Source organism: Coregonus clupeaformis, chromosome 6 (assembly GCF_020615455.1).
Source record: "Coregonus clupeaformis isolate EN_2021a chromosome 6, ASM2061545v1, whole genome shotgun sequence".
Taxonomy (NCBI): Eukaryota; Metazoa; Chordata; class Actinopteri; order Salmoniformes; family Salmonidae; genus Coregonus; species Coregonus clupeaformis.
In genome coordinates this window covers 19,243,405-19,270,169 of record NC_059197.1, presented here as the reverse complement: position 1 = coordinate 19,270,169, position 26,765 = coordinate 19,243,405, and the positions used below count along the sequence as shown (strand labels likewise).

Here is a 26,765-nt window from a genome sequence, read left to right as displayed (position 1 = left end):
TTATTGTGAGTTTAAGAATATGTTGCAAGAGAAAATATAAATCGCCCTTATTAAACTCTCCAGATCATTTTCCATCAATGGATGTTGATTTAACTTGTTTTGACTGCTATGATTAAGCATTAAGGCCCGAGGAGGTGTGGTATATGGCCAATATATGTCACGGATTCTGCCGAGGCTGCCCCTCCTCCTTGTTCGGGCAGGCTTCGGCGTTCGTCGTCACCGGAATACTAGCTACTGCCGATCTATGTTCTATGTTTCTATGTTACACCTGTTGTCTATTGTCACACACCTGTTTCCCATTATTGTAATCACACCTTCCCAATTTAACCCAGTGGCTCCCAATGTGTTTTGTGCGTGGTTGTTTTTCGTTTCGTGTGTCGTTGGTGAGCGGGTTAGTTCCTCCCTGTGTGGAGGTATTTCTGAGTTGTATTTCTTTACTCATTTCAGTAAAGTACGTTTCTTCGAGTTCTGTGTCCTGCGCCTGACTTCGATCCACTGCATTACATTGACACTCGTGACAATATACCACGGCTAAGGGCTGATCTTAGGATACAGCCCTTAGCCGTGGTATATTGGCCATATACCACAAACCCCTGAGGTGCCATATTGCTATTATAAACTGGTTACCAACATAATTAGAACAGTAAAAAGTAAGTTTTTGTCATTCCCGTGGTACACATCTGATATTCCATGGCTTTCAACCAGTCAGCATTCAGGGCTCAAACCACCAAGTTTATAATTGTTTGCGGATGTGCATAACTATAGATAAATCCAACAGCAGAGTTTGAGCGATGAAAGTTGGACAGAGGATCTCGAAATCTTTGAGCAAGAAACACTTGGACGAACTTCAAAAAACGAATGTTAGGCTATTTTCCTGCAATTGTGCCGTTATTATGTGTCAGATGTTAAGACTACAAACCGTTATAAATGGCCTATTTGCTAGATTGACTTGTAATTTCAATAGGCATAGGCTACTGACTAAAATCTGGGTTTCTAATTGCCATTCAACTTTGCCATGGTTTGCTGAGCTAGATGCAGGCAGCCTATAGCCCCTTATAGGCCAACATCTCATTTCAGGGAAAAGTCCACAATGAAACTGATATTACATGTGGAGAATTATACATTTGCGATAGAGCTGTGACCATGATCACAAATAACTTTGAATTTAATGAACTAAACAGGGCCATTAATAATTGCATAATAACACAAGACTACAACAACAAACTGGGTTATAGGCTATTTATTACATCTGTTTGCCAGCTCCAGGTAGGCTACACAAGTGGCACAAATTGTCTCAGTCACTCAGTCACTCAGTCAGTCACTCAGTCAGTCAGTCAGTCAGTCAGTCACTCACTCACTCACTCACTCACTCACTCACTCACTCACTCACTCACTCACTCACTCACTCACTCACTCACTCACTCACTCACTCACTCACTCACTCACTCACTCACTCACTCACTCACTCACTCACTCACTCACTCACTCACTCACTCACTCAGTAACAGCCTCCTCACTGCCTGATAGTCAGCAGCAGCAGGTCACAGTGAAATATATCTGTATTTTTTAAGAGAATACATTTTCACCCGCTACATAGTTTTGAAAGTAGCCCAATTTGGCTGGAAAACCGCGAACATGGTTACACTGTGAAACACTACAGGGATGAACCTGGGGCCAGCCAGGATCAGACATTGAGGTGAAGGGCGTCAGGGAGAAAGTCGGATGTCCCTAAGACCTCTTGCAGACAGAATGACATGCACTTCTGTTACTTACAGTAATCAAACATTATTTGATTACAGTAGGTTTGGCTTCAGAGTGCAGTGTTGCAGGGAGCATGGTATTGTATCCATATGCTCTATAAAGAGAAACAGACAAAAATACATCCTGCCTCATAAACTCACTTGTGTGACTTCTTCCCCCCAGTGCCCCCGGGTCCTGCTCCACAGTCGTGGGCCTGGATGATAAAGGTGTACTCCTTCTGCAGCTCACAGTCCACCAGGCCCCTGGCCCTCAGCTGGCCCTCACCAGACGTCCCGTTCAGCACCACCGCCTCGAACGGAGCCTCGAGACCATGGATCTTAAATGCACAGATCTCCCCTGGAGAGAGAGAGAGAGAGAAGGAGAGGAGGGAGGTGAGGGTGTGATGGTTTCTGTATGTGAGAGAGTGTTATACTGTGGTGGAGATATGCAGTGTGGGGTCTGAATACAGTTTCTCAACAAAACCCCAGGAAGTCTTATTCAGACTCATTTGAGGAGACATCCATTTAAACAGCATGTGCTGTGGGCTCATATAATCAGACTCAGCAGCACTGAGGATTTGACTTCTCCCTCTAGTTGAGCACTGTAAAGAATACCTCTTATCATTCCAATTCCCGGGAAGGTTCCAGTTTAATTTTTGACAGGGAGAGAAACAACAATACCAATAACAACAACAATAAGAATACACAGCGGAGTCACCCACAAAGTCACCCTCTCTGGAACAGGGCTAACAAACTCACTCATTCAACAACTAATCACTCTCCTGAAGATGCCAAGGACAAACCAACCCGCCCACAGTCTGCCGCTCACTCCCATCACGCATTGTCACTCCAGACCGTACAAACAATCAAACATTTTAAAACTAAAAACTTGATTAAAAAAACAGAAACACTACCTCTCAAAGTCACCCTGGTTCATTTGAGAGACAACGAGGGAACAGCAAATCCATTTACAAAGCTACACAATGAGGCAGACCAAAACAAAAGAGCAAAAAGTCATCTGACATTTATGAGCAGGTCGGACAAAGCAGAGTCTGTTTTGGAGTTTGCGAGGCGAATGCTTTAGAAGCGTGGTTTTACTGGGGATTTGAGGAAATCACTTAGCACGAGCTGTAAACTCTGACCTGTGACGGCTAATTGCGCCGATATCATTTAAACTAACAGGAAGGACTAAATTGGTTTCCGCCAGAGCTTTGTGTGCGCATCGCTGCTGGCCAGTTGTGATAAGAGCAACTTTATTTTCCCTTTCTCTTCACTTTCATCCCGGTCGAACATAATCTCATCTCCTTCTACAGCGGCAGTGTTGAAATTACAATTTGTCCACAGTGGAGAGATTGAGAGAGAGTGAGAGAGAGAGAGAGTGAGAGAGAAGGAGAGAGAATGAGATAGGAGAGAGAGACATATATTTAGAGTGAGATAGAGAGAAGGAGAGAGAGAAGAGAGAGAGAGAGAGAGAGAGAGAGAGAGAGAGAGAGAGAGAGAGAGAGAGAGAGAAGGAGAGAGCGACAGAGGAGAGAGAGCGAGAAGGAGAGAGAGAAAGATAATGAGAGAGAGAGAGCAAGAAGGAGAGAGAAGAGAGATAGAGAGATAGAGAGAGAGAGAGAGAGAGAGAGAGAGAGAGAGAGAGAGAGAGAGAGAGAGAGAGAGCTAAACAGTAGGCTGTGTAAGACTTCCCCTTAGTATTACCTGAACAATAACTTATCAGAAATAAATGGGCTCCTACAATGCAGAGAGGCATAGAAGTGTGCTGCGTGGGAGAATAATCATAAAATGGCGGCAAAGCAAATGGCGTGTGATGAGGAGAGGTAATGGTCTCGATGAGTGAGGTTGCCTTGCCACCACAAAAAACCCAAACGAAAAATCCATCACTGTGGTAGGAAAAATAAACCTAATGTATACCCTAATATACACCAGAATGCAGTCTAAAATACTATTTACTACAGTTAATTTGCAGTGTAACTGCAGTTACAGGACCAACTGGCAAGTTTCTTCACTGACATTTTCAACCTCTCCCTGACTGAGTCTGTAATACCCACATGTTTCAAGCAGACCACCATAGTCCCTTTGCCCAAGAATGCGAAGGTAACCTGCCTAAATGACTACCGCCCCGTAGCACTCGCGTCAGTAGCCATGAAGTGCTTTGAAAGGCTGGTCATGGCTCACATCAACACCATCATCCCAGAAACCCTAGACCCACTCCAATTCGTATACCGCCCCAACAGATCCACAGATGACGCAATCTCAATCGCACTCCACACTGCCCTTTCCCACCTGGACAAAAGGAACACCTATGTCAGAATGCTGTTAATTGACTACAGCTCAGCGTTCAACACCAAAGTGCCCACAAAGCTCATCACTAAGCTAAGGACCCTGGGACTAAACACCTCCCTCTGCAACTGGATCCTGGACTTCCTGACGGGCCGCCCCCAGGTGGTAAGGGTAGGCAACAACACATCTGCTACGCTGATCCTCAACATGGGGTTCCCTCAGGGGTGTGTGCTTAGTCCCCTTCTGTACTCCCTGTTCAACCACGACTGTTTGGCCAAGCACGACTACAACACCATCATTAAGTTTGCTGATGACACAACAGTGGTAGGCCTGATCACCGACAACGATGAGACAGCCTATAGGGAGGAGGTCAGAGACCAGGCAGTGTGGTGCCAGGACAACAACCTCTCCCTCAATGTGGGCAAGACAAAGGAGATGATTGTGGAATACAGGAAAAGGAGGGCCAAACAGGCCCCCATTAACATCAACAGGACTGTAGTGGAGCGTGTCGAGAGTTTCAAGTTCCTTGGTGTCCACATCACCAACAAACTATCATGGTCCAAACACACCAAGACAGTTGTGAAGAAGGCACGACAACACCTTTTCGCACATTGACTCGGTACCGGTACCCCCTGTATATAGCCTCGTTATTGTTATGTCATTTTATTGTGTTACTTTTTATTTTCTACTTTAGTTTATTTAGTAAATATTTTCTTAACTCTATTTCTTGAACTGCGTTATTGGTTAAGGGCTTGTAAGGAAGCATCTCACTGTAATGTCTACACCTGTTATATTCTCTGCATGTGTCAAAAACAATTTGATTTGATTTGATTTGGAGTATATTCTGCAATTACTGCGTTCAAAATACCACAGTCGACTGCAGTTTCAAAACTGACATCTTTTTTTGCAAGAGCACAGCCAAGTAAAGACGTTTCCCATTATTAAGGTGAATATGCTAAAGATATGCTAAACTTTTCCACCCCTACCTCAGTGCATGGCAGGACGAGGAACAACTACACCTAATTCGTGATTCAATTTTACCTCAGGGAGCGGAGAGGGGTCAAGGTGACTAGCGTTGACCGTCATTCCAGACCTCCTCTTTTACAAAGTTTAATGAATAAACACATCGCCTCATCGCTGGGCTGCTAGCTGATATCAGGTCCCCCAGCAGAGGGGAGCCTTTCTGAGGGACAGATTAGGTTTGAACCGTTGGCCCCGGCTCGGCTTCGGCTCGGCAGCAGCATGGTAAAAGGAACAGATGTTGGGTGGCTGGCACTTGGCAGAGCTGTGGGGCTTGCCACCCTAATTGCTGCGATAAAGTGTTAGCAAAATATGTGTCTCCGTGTCACATTAGCCTTTTATTAGGTATATTTATGATTGGAAAAACTCAGGCAACAGCTTGGCAGTCTTCAAGGAGAATCTAATGGATGCAAATGAATGAGACATTATTAATGATAATGAAGTATTGTAGTGAGAAGGAGCAGGGACTAGTTGTCCTGGTTCTAGTATAAGTTCTACAGAGGGGCACTGAGTTACCCGCCCTAAGAAATGATATCAATAGGACTAACTGCAGCTATTATCAGTAGTACCAGGGGTGGTGTGTGTTTGTGTAGTCTGAGGGCCATGTCAGGGCAATGGGGCCAAAACACTCTGGGGGACCCCAGTCCTTATCAGACCTGACAGAGCATCTCTGATAAGATGAACCAGATCAGAACACCCACATATAAATGCATGGGCCAAAGCACGTACGGACACACATCACTGTTTACAAGCCCTTAAGTGTGTGAGATTTTCAGTCAGAGGTCGTTGATAAGAGCAGAGAGGAGAGGAGAGAGAGATGGAGGGATGGTGGCAGGGGAGATGAAAGGGGAGGAAGGGAGGACAGGAACACACACACACACACACACACAGACACACACAGTGGTAATGCCAGAACCTGACATGACTTTCATCCTCCTACTGTTGGAACAAACACAACACGACAGACAGCTATCTAATCACATTATACAATATCAATGTTGCTCAATAGTTTTAGAACTTTAATTATACATTAAGTCACTGGTACTAATACGTATTACAGCAGTTGAGCAGCTTACAGAGATAATAACAAGTTCATACCAACAGTAATAATAGTATCAGTAACGGGTTTATTGTAATTGTGTGGTTAGTTACTGTAGGCTAGCGGTGCTTTATACAACTCAGATTTTGCATCTCATTACCTAGTTATGTATTGTTCCACACCTTACCTCTGCTTCTCTCTCCCTGTACCCCCATCACACACACACAAATTAGCTCTTGATTGCCCCTCCAACCTCCTCTCTGCACTTCACACACATATTTCTCTCACACCCTCTCCACCCCCAGCCCTCTCAGCTGCAGGGCAGAGATAGACTGTCAGCCACATAGCTTCAGAGACAAGGCCAAATTGAAAATGCTGTAATTTTGCTCTTCATGAAATTAGTCAGACAAGACGTGAAGAGAAAAAAACACACACTAGAAGAGAAGCTGTCTGTCTGTTTCTGAAGAATTCATACTAATTAAGCTTGTTTGTTCTGGCTAGAGCTCGAGCTGGAGAATACAGAGTGGTTTGAGATTGTGTGTGTGTGTGTGTGTGTGTGTGTGTGTGTGTGTGTGTGTGTGTGTGTGTGTGTGTGTGTGTGTGTGTGTGTGTGTGTGTGTGTGTGTGTGTGCGTGTGTGTGAGAGAGTGTGTGTGTGTGAACAGGAGATGTAATTAAAAGTACTCTTCTCCACGAGCACAGACGGGGGATTCAGACATGATTTTCTTGACCTTGTCTCCTCACCCTTAATTACATAAAGGCTGCTCTGAGGGAGTTAATGTCATTCCACTGTCTCTCTGACTGACAGAGAGAACCCACTGTCTATCTGACGGACAGAGAGAACACAGAACACACTCTCTGCTCTGTGGGTTCACCTTCTGGGGTGAACGTATCAAACCAGTTGCCGTGATAAGTTTTTTGTTGTTGTGCTCTCTCCTCAAACAATAGCATGGTATTTTTTCACTGTAATAGCTACTCTAAATTGGACAGTGAAGTTATATTAACAAGAATTTAAGCTTTCTGCCCATATAAGACATGTCTATGTTCTGGAAAGTTTGCTGTTACTTACAAAAGTCATGCTAATCACATTAGCGCACGTTAGCTCAACCGTTACGCATACAGGACACCGATCCCGTAGAGGTTAACATCATCCTCAGCTCTGGCATCTTCCACAATAATTGGAAACAAGGACTGATAACCCCAATCCACAAAAGTGGAGACAAATTTGACCCCAATAAATACCGTGGGATATGCGTCAACAGCAAACTTGGGAAAATCCTCTGCATTATCATTAACAGCAGACTTGTACATTGTCCTCAGTGAAAACAATGTACTGAGAAAATGTCAAATTGGCTTTTTACCAAATTACTGTACGACAGACCACATATTCACGCTGCACACCCTAATTGTCAAACAAACAAACCAAAACAAAGGCAAAGTGTTCTCATGCTTTGTTGACTTCTAAAAAGCTTTTGACTCAATTTGGCATGAGGGTCTGCTATACAAATTGATGGAAAGTGGTTTTGGGGGAAATAAATACGTCATTATAAAATCTATGTACACAAACAACAAGTGTGCAGTTAAAATTGGCAAAAAACACACACATTTCTTTTCACAGGGCCATGGGTTAGACTGGGATGCAGCTTAAGCCCCACCCTCTTCAACATATATATCAACGAATTGGCAAGGGCACTAGAACAGTCTGCAGCACCCGGCCTCACCCTAATAAAATCTGAAGTCAAATGTCTACTGTTTGCTGATGATTTGGTGCGTCTGTCCCCAACCAAGGAGGGCCTACAGCAGCACCTAGATCTTCTGCACAGATTCTACCAGACCTGGGCCCTGAAAGTAAATCTCAGTAAGACATAAATAATGGTGTTCCAAAAAAGGTCCAGTTGCCAGGACCACAAATACAAATTCCATCTAGACACCGTTGCCCTAGAGCACACAAAAAACGATAAATTTCTCGGCCTAAACATCAGCGCCACAGGTAACTTCCACAAAGCTGTCAACGATCTGAGAGACAAGACAAGAAGGGCCTTCTTTGCCATCAAAAGGAACATCAAATTTGACATACCAATTAGGATCTGGCTAAAAATACTTGAATCAGTTATAGAACCCCATTGCCCTTCATGGTTGTGAGGTCTGGGGTCCGCTCACCAACCAATAATTCACAAAATGGGACAAACACCAAATCAAGACTCTGTATGCAGAATTCTGCAAAAATATCATCTGTGTACAACGTAAAACACCAAATAATGCATGCAGAGCAGAATTAGGCCGATACACGCTAATTTTCAAAATCCAGAAAAGAGCCGTTAAATTCTACAACCACCTAAAAGGAAGCGATTCCCAAACCTTCCATATCAAAGCCATCACCTACAGAAATATGAACCGGGAGAAGAGTCCCCTAAGCAAGCTGGTGCTGGGGCTCTGTTCACAAACACAAACAGACCCCACAGAGCCCCAGGACAGCAACACAATTAGACCCAACCAAATCATGAGAAAACAAAAGATAATTACTTGACACATTGGAAATAATTAACATAAAACTGAGCAAACTAGAATTCTATTTGGCCCTAAACAGAGAGTACACAGTGGCAGAATACCTGACCACTGTGACTGACCCAAACTTAAGGAAAGCTTTGACTATGTGCAGACTCAGTGAGCATAACCTTGCTATTGAGGAAGGTCGCCATAGGCAGACCTGGCTCTCAAGAGAAGACAGGCTATGTGCACACTGCCCACAAAATGAGATGGAAACTGAGCTGCACTTCCTAACCTCCTGCCAAATGTATGACCATATTAGAGACACATTTTCCCCTCAGATTACACAGACCCACAAAGAATTCGAAAACAAATCCAATTTTGATAAACTCACATATCTATTGGGTGGAATACCACAGTGTGCAATCACAGCAGCAAGATTTTTGACCTGTTGCCACAAGAAAAGGACAACCAGTGAAGAACAAACACCATTGTAAAATACAACCCATATTTATGTTTATTTATTTTCCCTTTTGTACTTTAACTATTTGCACATCGTTACAACACTGTATATAGACATAATATGACATTTGAAATGTCTCTATTATTTTGGAACTTGTGTGAGTGTAATGTTTACTGTTCACTTTTTATTGTTTATTTCACTTTTATTTATTATCTATTTCACTTGCTTTGGCAATGTAAACATATGTTTCCCATGCCAAATAAAGCCCCTTGAATTGAATTGAATATATCAATCGGTTAGCCTGGCATGTGACCACTACTCTGTTACTCAGAGAACATCCATCACCTACTGTCAGCCAATTACAGAGAGCTAACAGCAATCAGACAGCCAAGCAGCAGCATAAACACAACACTGCAGATGTTTCTCCCACTGAGACCCATATTATACATGACTCCATGGGAGAGATGAAGTGATAGAGAGATGGAGGGGTGTTCCTGGGTAAGTTAAAGTAGCTTTTTATTCCCTGTTATAAATCCTTCTTTGCAGACATGGCGACAGTTGCTAAAAGCAGTCATAAGGATGGAATGATATATTTTTCTAATTCAGTATCTATGCAGATGGTAGGCTCTGTAGAGAGAAGCTAGTGAGTCCATGTGCTAACTCCACTTTCCACTTTCAATTAACAATGTCACGATTGTGCCAATGTGTTTGTCTTGAACTACCATCTGTTGTTGTGACTGCAGAAAATGGCAGAAGACATATGTTTATCTTATAATGTATAAGGTTTCCCTTATGGGATAGTTTACCCAAATTACAAAATGACAAGGTATGACACCAATCAATGTTTTTGCTTTCCCTGGCACTGTTGCCACACGCTAACGTTTTAGCATTTGTGGCACAAATACCATTCAGGTCATGGGACCGATATTAACAATTTTCACGCATCATGTTCAAATCATCTATAAGTGACTTTGTTGAGCTTCACAATCAATTTCAAATATTTTGGATGATTTGGACATGATGTGCAAAAAATTATAATATCAGTCCATGACTAGAATGGGATTTGTGCCACAAATGCTAAAACATTAGCATGTGGAAACAGTGCCAGGGAAACTAAACCAAAGCATGAATTGCTGTCAAACCTTTTCCATAGACTGCTTACAGGGTAAGGAAATCAATGTGCCATTTTTTTATGGTCTTTAGCCTACTCCAAGACATTAATAAAACACAAGCACTATGTCTCTTATTCATGTAAGTTCAATCACTACAGCATTACACAAACACCTGGCTTGGATCACTCTGTTCTGTTAGTTTTGATATTGGAGGTATGGTAGGGCTTGGATAACTCTGTTCTGTTAGTTTTGATATTGGAGGTATGGTAGGGCTTGGATCACTCTGTTCTGTTAGTTCTGACATTTTAGGTATGGTAGGGCTTGGATCACTCTGTATAAGGACAGGCAATGAATGAAAGAGAATACAAAATTGACCAAAACACAAACAAAACAAGGCAATCACATTAAAGCATACTGGAAATCAATAGTTTATATTTTCTACTTCCCTGTGTAGAATGGCCTGGGGGAGAGAAAGCATGTGTCCTCGCTCCTCTCATGCAAGGCCATTTAGAGTTCAATGCGTTCAAATATCCCTACTAGAGTTTACGACCCTTGTTAATACCCCGGAGGACAGTACTTATCCTATAGGCATATTCTCTTCAAAAGGGGACTGATAGCTACTTGGCTACCTGCCAAACTATTCACGTTTTACTTTTAATAAACGTTTAATCAATCTCTGTGTTCAACAAATTTACCAACTTTTTAGTTTTGTCCTCACTCATCTTTTTTCGTTAAACTTTTTCACCCCGGACGTTTATCCCGAGACAGAAGAGTCATTTTCCTGTGCGTTTTAGCTGCCAATTTTACTTTATTTTCCATTTTTCCATCGCAACTTTTTTCCCTTATTCAACTTTTTCACTCCGGACGCTTTATCTGGACATGGTTCGTCAACATCTTCAACAGCCGAAGCTAAGTAGTAACATTAACATGATGTCTTCTAATTGCAGTCGCTGTACTCATAATATACAGGAGAACGATCGCCTTACGGGCGAGAATAGCTGTGCTACAAGCCCAGCTTCAGACGCAATCGTTAGGCAAGGGTAATTTCAGTGTAGGAAAGGAAGAAACAGCGTCTGTGCCACCAGTAAGTACAGACAGTAACGTTAGTATAAATCCCCCGCACAGTCCCCGCAGCCGGACAACTTTCTCATGGCTTCTGGAGGGAAATACTGTTGGAATGCTCAACCGGTGTCGCTCATTCAGCCGACAGAAACCTTCAACCGGTTTTCCCCATTATGTAGCGAGTCGGAGTCTGAGTCTGAGTCTTCTCTTGTCTCTACTCCTCCCGTTACAGGGTCTGAGACGCCCGAAGGCTCCCACCATTAGCTCTGACAAATTGAAAACCCTAGTCATTGGCGACTCCATTACCCGCAGTATTAGACTTAAAACGAATCACCCAGCGATCATACACTGTTTACCAGGGGGCAGGGCTACCGACGTTAAGGCTAATCTAAAGATGGTGCTGGCTAAAGCTAAAACTGGCGAGTGTAGAGAGTATAGAGATATTGTTATCCACGTCGGCACCAACGATGTTAGGATGAAACAGTCAGAGGTCACCAAGTGCAACATAGCTTCAGTGTGTAAATTAGCTAGAAAGATGTGTCGGCATCGAGTAATTGTCTCTGGCCCCCTCCCAGTTAGGGGAAGTGACGAGCTCTACAGCAGAGTCTCAGCACTCAATCGCTGGTTGAAAACTGTTTTCTGCCCCTCCCAAAAGATAACATTTGTGGATAATTGGCCCTCTTTCTGGGACTCACCCACAAACAGGACCAAGCCTGACCTGCTGAGGAGTGACGGACTCCATCCTAGCTGGAGGGGTGCTCTCCTCTTATCTACCAACATAGATAGGGCTCTAACTCCTCTAGCCCCACAGTGAAATAGGGTGCAGGCCAGGCAGCAGGCTGTTAGCCAACCTGCCAGCTTAGTGGAGTCTGCCAATAGCATAGTCAGTGTAGTCAGCTCAGCCATACCCATTGAGACTGTGTCTGTGCCTCGAACTAGGTTGGGCAAAACTAAACATGGCGGTGTTCACCCTAGCAATCTTATTAGGATAAAGACCTCCTCCATTCCTGCCATTATTGAAAGAGATCGTGATACCTCACATCTCAAAATAGGGTTACTTAATGTTAGATCCCTCACTTCAAAGGCAGTCATAGTCAATGAACTAATCACTGATCATAATCTTGATGTGATTGGCCTGACTGGAAACATGGCTTAAGCCTGATGAATTTGCTGTGTTAAATGAGGCCTCACCTCCTGGTTACACTAGTGACCATATTCCCCGTGCATCCCGCAAGGGTGGAGGTGTTGCTAACATTTACGATAGCAAATTTCAATTTACAAAAAAAAATGCCGTTTTCATCTTTTGAGCTTCTAGTCATGAAATCTATGCAGCCTACTCAATCACTTTTTATAGCTACTGTTTACAGGCCTCCTGGGCCATATACAGCGTTCCTCTCTGAGTTTCCTGAATTCCTATCAGACCTTGTAGTCATAGCAGATCATATTCTAATTTTTGGTGATTTTAATATTCACATGGAGAAGTCCACAGACCCACTCCAAAAGTCTTTCGGAGCCATCATCGACTCAGTGGGTTTTGTCCAACATGTCTCTGGACCTACTCACTGCCACAGTCATACTCTGGACCTAGTTTTGTCCCATGGAATAAATGTTGTAGATCTTAATGTTTTTCCACAAAATCCTGGACTATCGGACCACCATTTTATTACGTTTGCAATCGCAACAAATAATCTGCTCAGACCCCAACCAAGGAGCATCAAAAGTCGTGCTATAAATTCTCAGACAACACAAAAATTCCTTGATGCCCTTCCAGACTCCTTCTGCCTACCCAAGGATGTCAGAGGACAAAAATCAGTTAACCACTTAACTGAGGAACTCAATTTAACCTTAGGCAATACCCTAGATGCAGTTGCACCCCTAAAAACGAAAAACATTTGTCATAAGAAACTAGCTCCCTGGTATACAGAAAATACCCGAGCTTTGAAGCAAGCTTCCAGGAAATTGGAACGGAAATGGCGCCACACCAAACTGGAAGTCTTCCGACTAGCTTGGAAAGACAGTACCGTGCAGTACCGAAGAGCCCTCACTGCTGCTCGATCATCCTACTTTCCAACTTAATCGAGGAAAATAAGAATAATCCAAAATTTCTTTTTGATACTGTTGCAAAGCTAACTAAAAAAGCAGCATTCCCCAAGAGAGGATGCCTTTCACTTCAGCAGTAATAAATTCATGAACTTCTTTGAGGAAAAGATCATGACCATTAGAAAGCAAATTACGGACTCCTCTTTGAATCTGCGTATTCCTCCAGGGCTTAGCTGTCCTGGATCTGCACAGCTCTGCGAGGGCCTGGGATCGGGAGAGACACTTAAGTGTTTTAGTACTATATCTCTTGACACAATGATGAAAATAATCATGGCCTCTAAACCTTCAAGCTGCATACTGGATCCTATTCCTACTAAACTGCTGAAGGAGCTGCTTCCTGTGCTTGGCCCTCCTATGTTGAACATAATAAACAGCTCTCTATCCACCGGATGTGTACCAAACTCACTAAAAGTGGCAGTGATAAAGCCTCTCTTGAAAAAAGCCAAACCTTGACCCAGAAAATATAAAAAACTATCGGCCTATATCGAATCTTCCATTCCTCTCAAAAATTTTAGAAAAGCTGTTGCGCAGCAACTCACTGCCTTTCTGAAGACAAACAATGTATACGAAATGCTTCAGTCTGGTTTTAGACCCCATCATAGCACTGAGACTGCACTTGTGAAGGTGGTAAATGACCTTTTAATGGCGTCAGACCGAGGCTCTGCATCTGTCCTCGTGCTACTAGACCTTAGTGCTGCCTTTGACACCATCGATCACCACATTCTTTTGGAGAGACTGGAAACCCAAATTGGTCTACACGGACAAATTCTGGCCTGGTTTAGATCTTACCTGTCGGAAAGATATCAGTTTGTCTCTGTGAATGGTCTGTCCTCCGACAAATCAACTGTACATTTCGGTGTTCCTCAAGGTTCCGTTTAGGACCACTATTGTTTTCACTATATATTTTACCTCTTGGGGATGTTATTGAAAACATAATGTTAACTTTCACTGCTATGCGGATGACACACAGCTGTACATTTCAATGAAACATGGTGAAGCCCCAAAATTGCCCTCGCTAGAAGCCTGTGTTTCAGACATAAGGAAGTGGATGGCTGAAAACTTTTTACTTTTAAACTCGGACAAAACAGAGATGCTTGTTCTAGGTCCCAAGAAACAAAGAGATCTTCTGTTAAATCTGACAATTCATCTTGATGGTTGTAAAGTCGTCTCAAATAAAACTGTGAAGGACCTCGGCGTTACTCTTGACCCTGATCTCTCTTTTGACGAACATATCAAGACTGTTTCAAGGACAGCTTTTTTCCATTTACGTAACATTGCAAAAATCAGAAATTTTCTGTCCAAAAATGATGCAGAAAAATTAATCCATGCATTTGTTACTCTAGGTTAGACTACTGCAATGCTCTATTTTCCGGCTATCTCGGATAAAGCACTAAATAAACTTCAGTTAGTGCTAAATACAGCTGCTAGAATCCTGACTAGAACCAAGAAATTGGATCATATTACTCCAGTGCTAGCTTCCCTACACTGGCTTCCTGTTAAGGCAAGGGCTGATTTCAAGGTTTACTGTTAACCCATAAAAAAGCGTTACATGGGCTTGCTCCTACCTATCTTTCCGAGTTGGTCCTGCCGTACATACCAATACGTACGCTCACGGTCACAAGACGCAGGCCTCCTAATTGTCCCTAGAATTTCTAAGCAAACAGCGGGAGGCAGGGCTTTCTCCTATAGATCTCCATTTTTATGGAACAGTCTGCCTACCCATGTGAGAGACGCAGACCTCGGTCTCAACCTTTAAGTCTTTACTGAAGACTTATCTCTTCAGTAGGTCATATGATTGAGTGTAGTCTGGCCCAGGAGTGTGAAGGTGAACGGAAAGGCTCTGGAGCAAACGAACAGCCCTTGCTGTCTCTGCCAGGCCGGTTCCCTCTCCACTGGGGTTCTCTGCCTCTAACCCTGTTGCAGGGGCTGAGTCACTGGCTTGCTGGTGCTCTTTCATGCCGTCCCTGGGAGGGGTGCGTCACTTGAGTGGGTTGAGTTACTGATGTGATCTTCCTGTCTGGGTTGGCGCCCCCCTTGGTTTGTGCTGTGGTGAGACCTCTGTGGAAGCTATACTCGGCCTTGTCTCAGGATTGTAAGTTGGTGGTTGAGGATATCCCTCTAGTGGTGCGGGGGCTGTGCTTTGGCAGAGTGGGTGGGGTTATATCCTTCCTGTTTGGCCCCTGTCCGGGGTTTCTTCGGATGGGGCCACAGTGTCTCCGGACCGCTCCTGTCTCAGCCTCCAGTATTTATGCTGCAGTAGTTTATGTGTCGGGGGGCTGGGGTTAGTTGGTTATACCTGGAGTACTTCTCCTGTCTTATCCAGTGTCCTGTGTGAATTTAAGTATGCCCTCTCTCTAATTCTCTGTTCTCTCTTTCTCTCTGAGAACCTGAGCCCTAGGACCATACGTCAGGACTACCGGGCATGATGACACCTTTGCTGTCCCCAGTCCGCCTGGCCTTGCTGCTATTCCAGTTTCAACTGTTCTGCCTGCGGTTACGAAACCCCTACCTGTCCCAGACCTGCTGTTTTCAACTCTTAATGATCGGCTATGAAAAGCCAACTGAGAGACCTGAGCCCTAGGACCATACGCCGGGACTACCGGCCGTGGTGACTCCTTGCTGTCCCCAGTCCGCCTGGCCTTGCTGCTATTCCAGTTTCAACTGTTCTGCCTGCGGTTATGGAAACCCCTACCTGTCCCAGACCTGCTGTTTTCAACTCTTAATGATCGGCTATGAAAAGCCAACTGAGATTTATTCCTGATTATTATTTGACCATGCTTGTCACTTATGAACATTTTTGAACATCTTGGCATGGTTCTGTTATAATCTTCACCCGGCACAGCCAGAAGAGGACTGGCCACCCCTCATAGCCTGGTTCCTCTCTAGGTTTCTTCCTAGGTTTTCGCCTTTCTAGGGAGTTTTTCCTAGCCACCGTGCTTCTACACCTGCATTACTAGCTGTTTGGGGTTTTAGGCTGGGTTTCTGTACAGCACTTCGAGATATTAGCTGATGTAAGAAGGGCTATATAAAATAAAATTGATTGAAAATTGATAGGAGGGTGAGAGACAGCAGCCAGTAATTTGGCCCTGCCTTTCTATTATATGGAGGAGCAACAAAGCGCTATAGTATCATGATATATTCAGTTTTACATCATTCTAATGAAGTCATGGAGTTGTCCTAGTTGTAGCCCATCGCTACTGTAGAACAGTGTGCCTAGTGACTAGTGCTTCCGCACCATTGAAAACAATGGTGGAAAAGGAGCTGGCACTATGGGATGAGCAGGAACTTAAGTCAATGTAAAGGATACATATGGAGCAGAGACTGCAGTGGAGAGGTACGATTCTGCAGACTTTAGGACTGCCTCAGGTGATACCACTCTCACTGCAGTTTACCTTCAGGGAAGAGAGGAGAGAAAGGAGAGAGGAGAGAGGAGAAAGGGATAGGGTAAAAGAAGAGGAGATGAGGAGAGGGGAAAAGAGTGAGAGGAGAGAGTAGAGGAGGAGAGAGAAGAGGAGGAGAGAGAGAAAAGAAGAGGAGAGAGTAGAGGAGGAGAGAGAAGAAAGGAGAGAGTAAAGGAGGAGAGTGAAGAGGAGGAGAGAGTAGAGGAGGAGAGAGAAGAGGAGGAGAGAGAAGAAGAGGAGAGAGAAGAGGAGGAGAGAGAAGAGGAGGAGAGAGAGAAGAGGAGGAGATAGAAGAGAAGGAGAGAAAGAAGAGGAGGAGAGAGTAAAGGAGGAGAGAGAAGAAGAGGAGAGAGTAGAGTAGGAGAGAGAAGAAGAGGAGACTGTAAAGGAGGAGAGAGAAGAGGAGGAGAGAGAGAAGAGGCGGAGGGAGAGAAGAGGAGGAGAGAGAAGAAGAGGAGGAGAGAGAAGAGGAGGATAGAGAAGAGGAGGAGAGAGTAGAGGAGAGAGAAGAAGAGGAGAGAGTAGAGGAGGAGAGAGAAGAAGAGGAGAGAGTAAAGGAGGAGAGAGAAGAAGAGGAGAGAGTAGAGGAGGAGAAAGAAGAGGAGGAGAGAGAAGAGGAGGAGAGAGAGAAGAGGAGGAGAGAGAAGAGGAGGAGAGAAAGAAGAGGAGGAGAGAGTAAAGGAGGAGAGAGAAGAAGAGGAGAGAGTAGAGTAGGAGAGAGAAGAAGAGGAGACCGTAAAGGAGGAGAGAGAAGAGGCAGATGGAGAGAAGAGGAGGAGAGAGAAGAAGAGGAGGAGAGAGAAGAGGAGGAGAGAGAAGAGGAGGAGAGAGTAGAGGAGAGAAAAGAAGAGGAGAGAGTAGAGGAGGAGAGAGAAGAAGAGGAGAGAGAAGAAGAGGAGAGAGTAGAGAAGAGAGAAGACGAGGGGAGAGTAGAGGAGGAGAGAGAAGAAGAGGAGAGAGTAAAGGAGGAGAGAGAAGAAGAGGAGAGAGAAGAAGAGAGAGTAAATGAGGAGAGAGAAGAGGAGGAGTGAGAAGAAGAGAAGGGAGTAGAGGAGGAGAGAGAAAAGAGGAGGAGAGTAGAGGAGGAGAGACAAGAATAGGAGAGAGTAGAGTAGGAGAGAGAAGAAGAGGAGAGAGTAGAGGAGGAGGGAGAAGAGGAGGAAAGAGAAGAAGAGGAGAGAGAATAGGAGGAGAGAGTAGAGAAGGAGAGAGAGAAGAAGAGAGAGTAAAGGAGAGAGAAGAGGAGGAAAGAGAGAAGAGGATGAGAGAGAGAAGAGGAGGAGAGAGAAGAGGAGGAGAGAGTAAAGGAGGAGAGAGAAGAGGAGGAGAGAGAGAAGAGGAGGAGAGAGTAGAGGAGGAGAAAGAAGAAGAGGAGAGAGAAGAAGAGGAGAGAGTAAAGGAGGAGAGAGAAGAGGAGGAGAGAGAAGAAGAGTAGAGATTAGAGGATGAGAGGGAAGAGTAGGAGAGAGAAGAAGAGGAGAGAGAAGAGGAGTAGGAGAGAAGATGAGGATAGAGTTTAGGAGGAGAAAGAAGAAGAGGAGAGAGAAGAAGAGGAGAGAGTAAAGGAGGAGAGAGAAGAGGAGGAGAGAGAGAAGAGGAGGAGGGAGAGAAGAGGAGGAGAGAGAAGAGGAGGAGAGAGAAGAAGAGGAGGAGGGAGAAGAGGAGGAGAGATAAGAGGAGGAGAGAGTAGAGGAGAGAGAAGAAGATGAGAGAGTAGAGGAGGAGAGAGAAAAAGAGGAGAGAGAAGAAGGAGAGAGAAAAAGAGGAAGAGAGTAGAGGAGGAGAGACAAGAAGAGGAGAGAGTAGAGGAGGAGAGAGAGGAGGAGAGAGAAGAAGAGAACAGAGTAGAGGAGGAGAGAGAAGAAGAGGAGAGAGAAGAGGAGAGAGAAAAAGAGGAGGAGAGAAGAGAAGGAGAGAGAAGAAGAGGAGAGAGAAGAATAGTAGAGAGTAGAGGATGAGAGGGAAGAGTAGGAGAGAGAAGAAGAGGAGAGAGAAGAGGAGTGGGAGAGAAGATGAGGATAGAGCCTAGAGGAGGAGAAAAGAAGGAGAGAGAAGAAGAGGAGAGAGAAAAAGAGGAGAGAAAGAGAGAGAGAGAGAAGGAGGAGGGAGAGAAGAGGAGGAGAGAGAAGAGGATGAGAGAGAAGAAGAGGAGGAGGAGAAGAGGAGGAGGAGATAAGAGGAGAGAGAGTAGAGGAGAGAGAAAGAAGATGAGAGAGTAGAGGAGGAGAGAGAAAAAGAGGAGAGAGAAGAGGAGGAGAGAAAGAAGAGGAAAGAGTAAGGAGGAGAGAGACAAGAAGAGGAGAGAGTAGAGGAGGAGAGGGAAGAGGAGGAGAGAGAAGAAGATTAGAGAGAAGAGGAGGAGAGAGAAGAGGAGGATAGAGTAGAGGAGGAGAAAGAAGAAGAGGAGAGAGAAAGAAGAGAGAGAGTAAAGAGGAAAGAAAGAGAGAGAGAAGAAGAGGAGGAAGAGGAGAAGAGGAGAGAGAGAAGAAAGAAGAGAGTAGAGAAAGAGATAGAGAAGAGAGAGAGAGGAGAATAGGAGGAGAGAGAAGAGGAGTGAGAGAAAGATGAGAGAGAAGAGAGATGAGAGGAGAAGAAGAAGAGGAGAGAGAAGAAGAGGAGAGAGAAAAAATGAGAGAGAAGAGGAGGAGATAGAAGAGGAGGAGAGAGAAGAGGAGGAGAGAGTAGAGGAGGAGAGAGAAGAAGAGGAGCGAGAAGAAGAGGAGAGAGTAGAGTAGGAGAGAGAAGAAGAGGAGAGAGTAAAGGAGGAGAGAGAAGAGAAGGAGATAGAGAAGAGAAGAAGGAGAGAGTAGAGGAGGAGAGAGAAGAAGAGGATAGAGAAGAAGAGGAGAGACAAAAAGAGGAGGAGAGTAGAGGAGGAGAGACAAGAAGAGGATAGAGTAGAGGAGGAGAGGGAAGAGGAGGAGAGAAAATAAGATTAGAGAGAAGAGGAGGAGAGAGAAGCGGAGGAGAGAGTAGAGGAGGAGAGAGAAGAGGAGGAGAGAGAAGAAAGGAGTGAGTAGAGGAGGAGATAGAAGAAGAGGAGGAAAGAAAAGAGAAGAGGAGAGAGAAAGAAGAAAAGGATAAAAGTAGAGAGAGAGAAAGAAGAGAGAGAAGAGGAAAAAGAAGATGAGAGAGTAGAGGAGGAGAGGGAAGAGGAGGAGAGAGAAGAAGATTAGAGAGAAGAGGATGAGAGAGAAGGGGAGGATAGAGAAGAGGAGGAGAAAGAAGAAGAGGAGAGAGAAGAAGAGGAGAGAGTAGAGGAGGAGAGAGAAGAGGAGGAGAGAGAAGAGGTGGAGAGAGAAGAGGAGAGAGTAGAGGAGGAGAGAGAAGAAGCGGAGAGAGAAGAAGAGGAGGGAGAAGAAGAGGAGAGAGTAGAGGTGGAGAGGGAAGAAGAGGAGAGAGTAGAGGGGGAGAGAGAAGAAGATGAGAGAGTAGAGGAGGAGAGGGAAGAGGAGGAGAGAGAAGAAGATTAGAGAGAAGAGGAGGAGAGAGAAGAGGAGGGAGAAGAAGAAGAAGAGAGATAGGAAGAGAGAGTAGAGGAGGAGAGAGAAGAGGGGAGAGAGAAATGAAAAGAAGAGAAGAGAGATAGAAAGAAGAAGAGGAGAGAGAAAAGAGGAGGAGAGTATGAGAAAGAAAAGAAGAGAAAGAGAGAAGAGAGGAGAGAAAATGAGAGAGAGAAAAGGAGAGAGAAAGAAGAGGAGGAGAGACAGAGGAGGAAAAGATGTAGGAGAGAGTAGAGGATGAGAGAGAAGAAGAGGAGAGAGAGAAAAGAGAAAGAAGAAGAGAGAGTAGAGAGGAGAGAGAAAAAAAGAGTAGAGGAGAGAAGAAGAAGAGGAGAAAAGAGAAAAAGAAGAAGAGAGAGGAGGAGAGAAAGAGGAAAGAGGAGGAGAGAAAGAAGAGAAGAGAAGATGAGAGAAAGAAGAGGAGAAAAGAAGAGGAGAGAGAAAAAGAGGAGAAGTAAGGAGGAAAAAGAAAAAAGAAAAGAAGAAAGAAGAGAGAAAAAAGAGAGAAGAAGAGGAGAGAATAGAGGAAAAAAGAAGAGGAGAGAGAAGAAGAGGAGAGAGAAAAAAAAGAGTAGAGAGGAGAGAGAAGAAGAGGAGAAGTAAGAGAGAAGAGAAGATGAGAGAGTAGAGGAGGAGAGGAAGAGGAGGAGAGAGAAGAAGAGAGAGAGAAGAGGAGGAGAGAGAAGAAGAGAGAAGTAGAGGAGGAGAAAGAAGAAGAGGAGAGAGAAGAAGGAAGAGTAGAGAAAAAAGAGGAGAGAGAAGAGGAGAGAGAAGATAGAGAAAGAAGAGGAGAGAGAAGAAGAGAAGAGAAAAAAAGAGTAAGAGGAGGAGAGAAAGAAGAGGAGAGAGAGAGGAGGAGAGAGAAGAAGAGGAGAGAGTAGAGGAGGAGAGAGAAGAAGAGGAGAGAGTAGAGGAGGAGAGAGAAGAAGAGGAGAGAGTAGAGGAGGAGAGAGAAGAAGAGGAGAGAGTAGAGGAGGAGAGAGAAGAAGATGAGAGAGTAGAGGAGGAGAGAGAAGAGGAGGAGAGAGAAGAAGAGGAGAGAGAAGAGGAGGAGAGAGAAGAGGAGGAGAGAGAAGAGGAGGAGAAAGAAGAAGAGGAGAGAGAAGAAGACGAGAGAGTAGAGGAGGAGAGAGTAGAGGGGGAGAGAGAAGAAGAGGAGAGAGTAGAGGAGGAGAGAGAAGAAGAGGAGAGAGGAGGAGAGAGAAGAAGAGGAGAGAGAAGAAGAGGAGAGAGAAAAAGGAGGAGAGAGAAGAGGAGGAGAGACAAGAAAGGAGAGTAGAAGAGAGAAAGAGGAGGAGAGAGTAGAGGAGGAGAGAGAAAAGAGAAGAGAATAGAGGGAGGAGAGAGAAAGAAGAGGAGAGAGAAGAAGAGAAAGGAAAAAGAGGAGAAGAGTAGAGAGAGAGAAAAAGGAGAGGTGAGGAGGAGAGAGAAGAAGATGAGAGAGTAGAGGAGGACAGGGAAGAGGAGGAGAGAGAAGAAGTTTAGAGAGAAGAGGAGGAGAGAGAAGAGGAGGATAGAGTAGAGGAGGAGAAAGAAGAAGAGGAGAGAGAAGAAGAGGAGAGAGTAGAGGAGGAGAGAGAAGAGGGGAGAGAGAAGAGGAGAGAGTAGAGGAGGAGAGAGAAGAAGCGGAGAGAGAAGAAGAGGAGAGAGAAAAGAGGAGGAGAGTTTGAGGAGGAGAGACAAGAAGAGGAGAGAGTAGAGGAGGAGAGAGAAGAAGAGGAGAGAGTAGAGGAGGAGAGGGAAGAGGAGGAGAGAGTAGAGGGGGAGAGAGAAGAAGAGGAGAGAGTAGAGGAGGAGAGAGAAGAAGAGGAGAGAGTAGAGGAGGAGAGAGAAGAAGATGAGAGAGTAGAGGAGGAGAAAGAAGAAGAGGAGAGAGAAGAAGAGAGAGAGAGAAGAGGAGAGAGTAGAGGAGGAGAGAGAAGAAGAGGAGAGAGTAGAGGAGGAGAGAGAAGAAGAGGAGAGAGAAGAAGAGGAGAGAGAAAAAGAGGAGAGTAGAGGAGGAGAGACAAGAAGAGGAGAGAGTAGAGGAGGAGAGAGAAGAGGAGGAGAGAGTAGAGGAGGAGAGAGAAGAAATGAGAGAGTAGAGGAGGAGAGAGAAGAAGAGGAGAGAGGAGGAGAGAGAAGAAGAGGAGAGAGAAGAAGAGGAGAGAGAAAAGAGGAGAAGAGTAGAGGAGGAGAGACAAGAAGAGGAGAGAGTAGAGGAGGAGAGAGAAGAAGAGGAGAGGGTAGAGGAGGAGAGGGAAGAGGAGGAGAGAGTAGAAGAGGAGAGAGTAAAGGAGGAGAGAGAAGAGGAGGAGAAAGTAGCGGAGGAGAGGGAAGAGGAGGAGAGAAATGAGGGAGAGAAAGAGAGGAGAGAGAAGAAGAGGAGAGAGTAAAGGAGGAGAGAGAAGAGGAGGAGAGAGAAGAGGAGGAGAGAGAAGAAGGAGAGAGATTAGAGGAGGAGAGAGAAGAAGAGGAGATAGTAAATGAGGAGAGAGAAGAGGAGGAGAGAGAAAAAGAGGAGAGAGAAGAGGAGGAGAGAGAGAAGAGGAGGAGGGAGAGAAGAGGAGGAGAGAGAAGAGGAGGAGAGAGAAGAAGAGGAGGAGAGAGAAGAGGAGGAGAGAGAAGAGGAGGAGAGAGTAGAGGAGAGAGAAGAAGATGAGAGAGTAGAGGAGGAGAGAGAAAAAGAGGAGAGAGAAGAAGGAGAGAGAAAAAGAGGAAGAGAGTAGAGGAGGAGAGACAAGAAGAGGAGAGAGTAGAGGAGGAGAGGAAAGAGGAGGAGAGAGAAGAAGATTAGAGAGAAGAGGAGGAGAGAGAAGAGGAGGATAGAGTAGAGGAGGAGAAAGAAGAAGAGGAGAGAGAAGAAGAGGAGAGAGTAAAGGAGGAGAGAGAAGAGGAGGAGAGAGAGAAGAAGAGGATGAAGAGAAGAGGAGGAGAGAGAAGAGGAGGAGAGAGAAGAAGAGGAGGAGAGAGTAGAGTAGAGAGAAGTAGAGGAATAGAAGGAAGAGAAGAAGAGGAGAGAGAAAGAGGAGAGAGAAGAGGAGGAGAGAAAAGAAGAGAAGAGAGTAGAGGAGGAAGAGAAAGGAGAGAGAAGAAGAGGAGAGAGAAGAAAGAGAGAGAAGAGGAGGAGAATGAAGAGAGAGAGAAGAAGAAAGAGAGTAGAGGAGGAGAGAGAAAAGTAAGAGAGAAAGAGAGAGAGAGAGAGAGAAGAAGAAGAGAGAGGAGAGAGAAGAGAGAAGAGAGAAGAGAGGAAGAGTAGAGGAGGAGAGAGAAGAAGAGGATAGAGAAGAAGAGGAGAGACAAAAAGAGGAGGAGAGTAGAGGAGGAGAGACAAGAAGAGGATAGAGTAGAGGAGGAGAGGGAAGAGGAGGAGAGAAAAGAAGATTAGAGAGAAGAGGAGGAGAGAGAAGCGGAGGAGAGAGTAGAGGAGGAGAGAGAAGAGGAGGAGAGAGAAGAAAGGAGTGAGTAGAGGAGGAGATAGAAGAAGAGGAGAGAATAGAGGAGTAGAGAGAAGAAGGGGAGAGAGCAGAAGAGGAGAGAAAAAAAGGAGAAGAGTAGAGGAGGAGAGACAAGAAGAGGAGAGAGTAGAGGAGGAGAGAGAAGAAGATGAGAGAGTAGAGGAGGAGAGGGAAGAGGAGGAGAGAGAAGAAGATTAGAGAGAAGAGGAGGAGAGAGAAGGGGAGGATAGAGAAGAGGAGGAGAAAGAAGAAGAGGAGAGAGAAGAAGAGGAGAGAGTAGAGGAGGAGAGAGAAGAGGAGGAGAGAGAAGAGGTGGAGAGAGAAGAGGAGAGAGTAGAGGAGGAGAGAGAAGAAGAGGAGAGAGAAGAAGAGGAGAGAGAAGAAGAGGAGAGAGTAGAGGAGGAGAGAGAAGAAGAGGAGAGAGTAGAGGAGGAGAGAGAAGAAGATGAGAGAGTAGAGGAGGAGAGGGAAGAGGAGGAGAGAGAAGAAGATTAGAGAGAAGAGGAGGAGAGAGAAGAGGAGGATAGAGAAGAGGAGGAGAAAGAAGAAGAGGAGAGAGAAGAAGAGGAGAGAGTAGAGGAGGAGAGAGAAGAGGGGGAGAGAGAAGAGGAGAGAGTAGAGGAGGAGAGAGAAGAAGCGGAGAGAGAAGAAGAGGAGAGAGAAAAAGAGGAGGAGAAGGAGGTGAGAAAAGAAGAGAAGAGAGAGAGGAGGAGAAAAGAAGAGGAGAGAGTAAAGGAGAGAGAGAAGAGGAGGAGAGAGTAGAGAGGAGAGAGAAGAGAGGAGAAGTAGAGGAAAAGAAGAAGAGAAGAAAGAGGAAGAGAGAGAAGAAGAGGAAAGAGAGAAGAGGAGAGAAAGAGAGAGAAGAAGAAGAGAGAGAAAGAGAGAGAAAGAGAGGAGAGAGAAGAGGAGGAGAGAGAAGAGGAGGAGAGAGGAGGAGAGAGAAGAGCAGGAGAGAGAAGAGAGGAAGAGAAGAAGAGGAGATAAAGAAGAAGAGAAAGAGAGGAGAAGAGGAGAGAAGAAGAGGAGAGAGAAAAAGAGGAGAAAAAGATGAGAAGAGAGGGAAGAAGAAGAGGAGAAATAGAGGAGGAGATAAGAAGAAGAGGAAGAAGAGAAGAAGAGAAAGAGGAGAGAAAGGAGGAGAGACAAGAAGAGAAATAGAGGAGGAGAGAAGAATAAGAGAGGAGGAAAGAAGAGAAAGAGAAGAAGTTGAGAGAGAAGAGAAGAGAGAGAGAGAGGAGAGAAGAAGAAGAGGAGAGAGTAGAAGAGGAGAGAGAAGAGGAGGAGAAGAAGAGGAGAGAGAAGAAAAGGAGAAGGAGAGAAGAGAGAGAGAGAAAGAAGAGAGTGAGGAGAGAGAAGAAAAGGTAGAGGAGGAGAAGAAAAGAGGAGAGAGTGAAGAGAGAGAGAAGAGAGAAGAGAAGAAGAAAGAGAGAAAAGAGAGAGAAGAAAGAGAAGAAGAGGAGAGAGAAAGAAAGAGAGTAGAGAGAGAGAGAAGAGAGGAGAGAGAAGAAGATGAGAGAGAAGAGGAGGAGAGAGAAAGAGAGAAAAGAGAGAAAGAAGAGGAAAGAAGAGGAGAGATAGAGAGAGAGAGAAAGAGAAAGAAGAGAGAAAGAGAGAGAGAAGAAGAAGAGAGAGAGGGAGAGGAAGAGGAGAGAGAAGAAGAAGAGAGGAAAAGAAGAAGAAGAAGAGAGAAGAAGGAGGAGAGGAAGAGAGAGAAGATGAGAGAGTGAGAGGAGGAGAGAGAAGAAGAGGAGAGAGAAGAGGAGGAGAGAGAAGAGGAGGAGAGAAGTAGAGGAGAGAGAAGAAGAGGAGAAGAGAGAGGAGAGAGAAAGAGGAGAGAGTAGAGGAGGAGAGAGAGAAGAGGAGAGAGAAGAGGAGGAGAGAAGAGGAGGAGAGAGAAGAAGTTTGAGAGAGAAGAGGAGAGATAAGAGGAGAGAGAAGAGGAGGAGAATAGAAAGAGGAGAGAGAGAAGAGGAGAAGAAAGAGAGAGAGAAAGAGAGAGAGAAAAGGAGAGATAGAGAAGATGAAAATGAGATAAAGAGAGAGAAGGATGAGAGAGTAGAGGAGGAGAGAGAAAGAGGAGAGAGAGAAGAGAGATAGAGAGGAGAGAGAAGAAAGAGGAGAGAGTAGAGGAGGAGAGAGAAGAAGGAGGAGAGAGTAGAGGAGGAGAGAGAAAGAGAGAGAGAGGAGGAGAGAGAAGAAGATGAGAGAGAGAAGAGGAGAGAGAAGAAGAGGAGAGAGAAGAAGAGGAGAGAGTAGAGGAGGAGAGAGTAGAGGGGGAGAGTGAAGAAGAGGAGAGAGTAGAGGAGGAGAGAGAAGAAGAGGAGAGAGAAAAAGAGGAGAGTAGAGGAGGAGAGACAAGAAGAGGAGAGAGTAGAGGAGGAGAGAGAAGAGGAGGAGAGAGTAGAGGAGGAGAGAGAAGAAATGAGAGAGTAGAGGAGGAGAGAGAAGAAGAGGAGAGAGGAGGAGAGAGAAGAAGAGGAGAGAGAAGAAGAGGAGAGAGAAAAAGAGGAGAAGAGTAGAGGAGGAGAGACAAGAAGAGGAGAGAGTAGAGGAGGAGAGAGAAGAAGAGGAGAGGGTAGAGGAGGAGAGGGAAGAGGAGGAGAGAGTAGAAGAGGAGAGAGTAAAGGAGGAGAGAGAAGAGGAGGAGAAAGTAGCGGAGGAGAGGGAAGAGGAGGAGAGCGAAGATGAGGTGAGAGAGTAGAGGAGGAGAGAGAAGAAGAGGAGAGAGTAAAGGAGGAGAGAGAAGAGGAGGAGAGAGAAGAGGAGGAGAGAGAAGAAGAGGAGAGATTAGAGGAGGAGAGAGAAGAAGAGGAGATAGTAAATGAGGAGAGAGAAGAGAAGGAGAGAGAAAAAGAGGAGAGAGAAGAGGAGGAGAGAGAAGAGGAGGAGAGAGGAGGAGAGAGAAGAGCAGGAGAGAGACGAGGAGGAGAGAGAAGAAGAGGAGAGAGTAAAGGAGGAGAGATATGAGGAGGAGAGAGTAGAGGAGGAGAGAGAAGAAGAGGAGAGAGTAGAGGAGGAGAGAGAAGAAGAGGAGAGAGTAAAGGAGGAGAGAGAAGAGGAGGAGAGAGAAAAAGAGGAGAGAGAAGAGGAGGAGAGAGAAGAGGAGGAGAGAGGAGG

The 26,765-nt window shown here is 45.1% G+C and overlaps 1 protein-coding gene across 1 annotated transcript in view; it reads right to left on the bottom strand.

Moving 5' to 3' along the window:
* The window catches only part of LOC121567698 (calsyntenin-2), a 405,076-nt gene that overhangs the window by 125,900 nt on the left and 252,411 nt on the right, over positions 1–26,765 (bottom strand). The window contains exon 3 of the mRNA XM_041877918.2: positions 1,902–2,097. Within this exon, the coding sequence (XP_041733852.1) occupies positions 1,902–2,097 (196 nt within the window). The remainder of the gene's footprint in view (positions 1–1,901; positions 2,098–26,765) is intronic.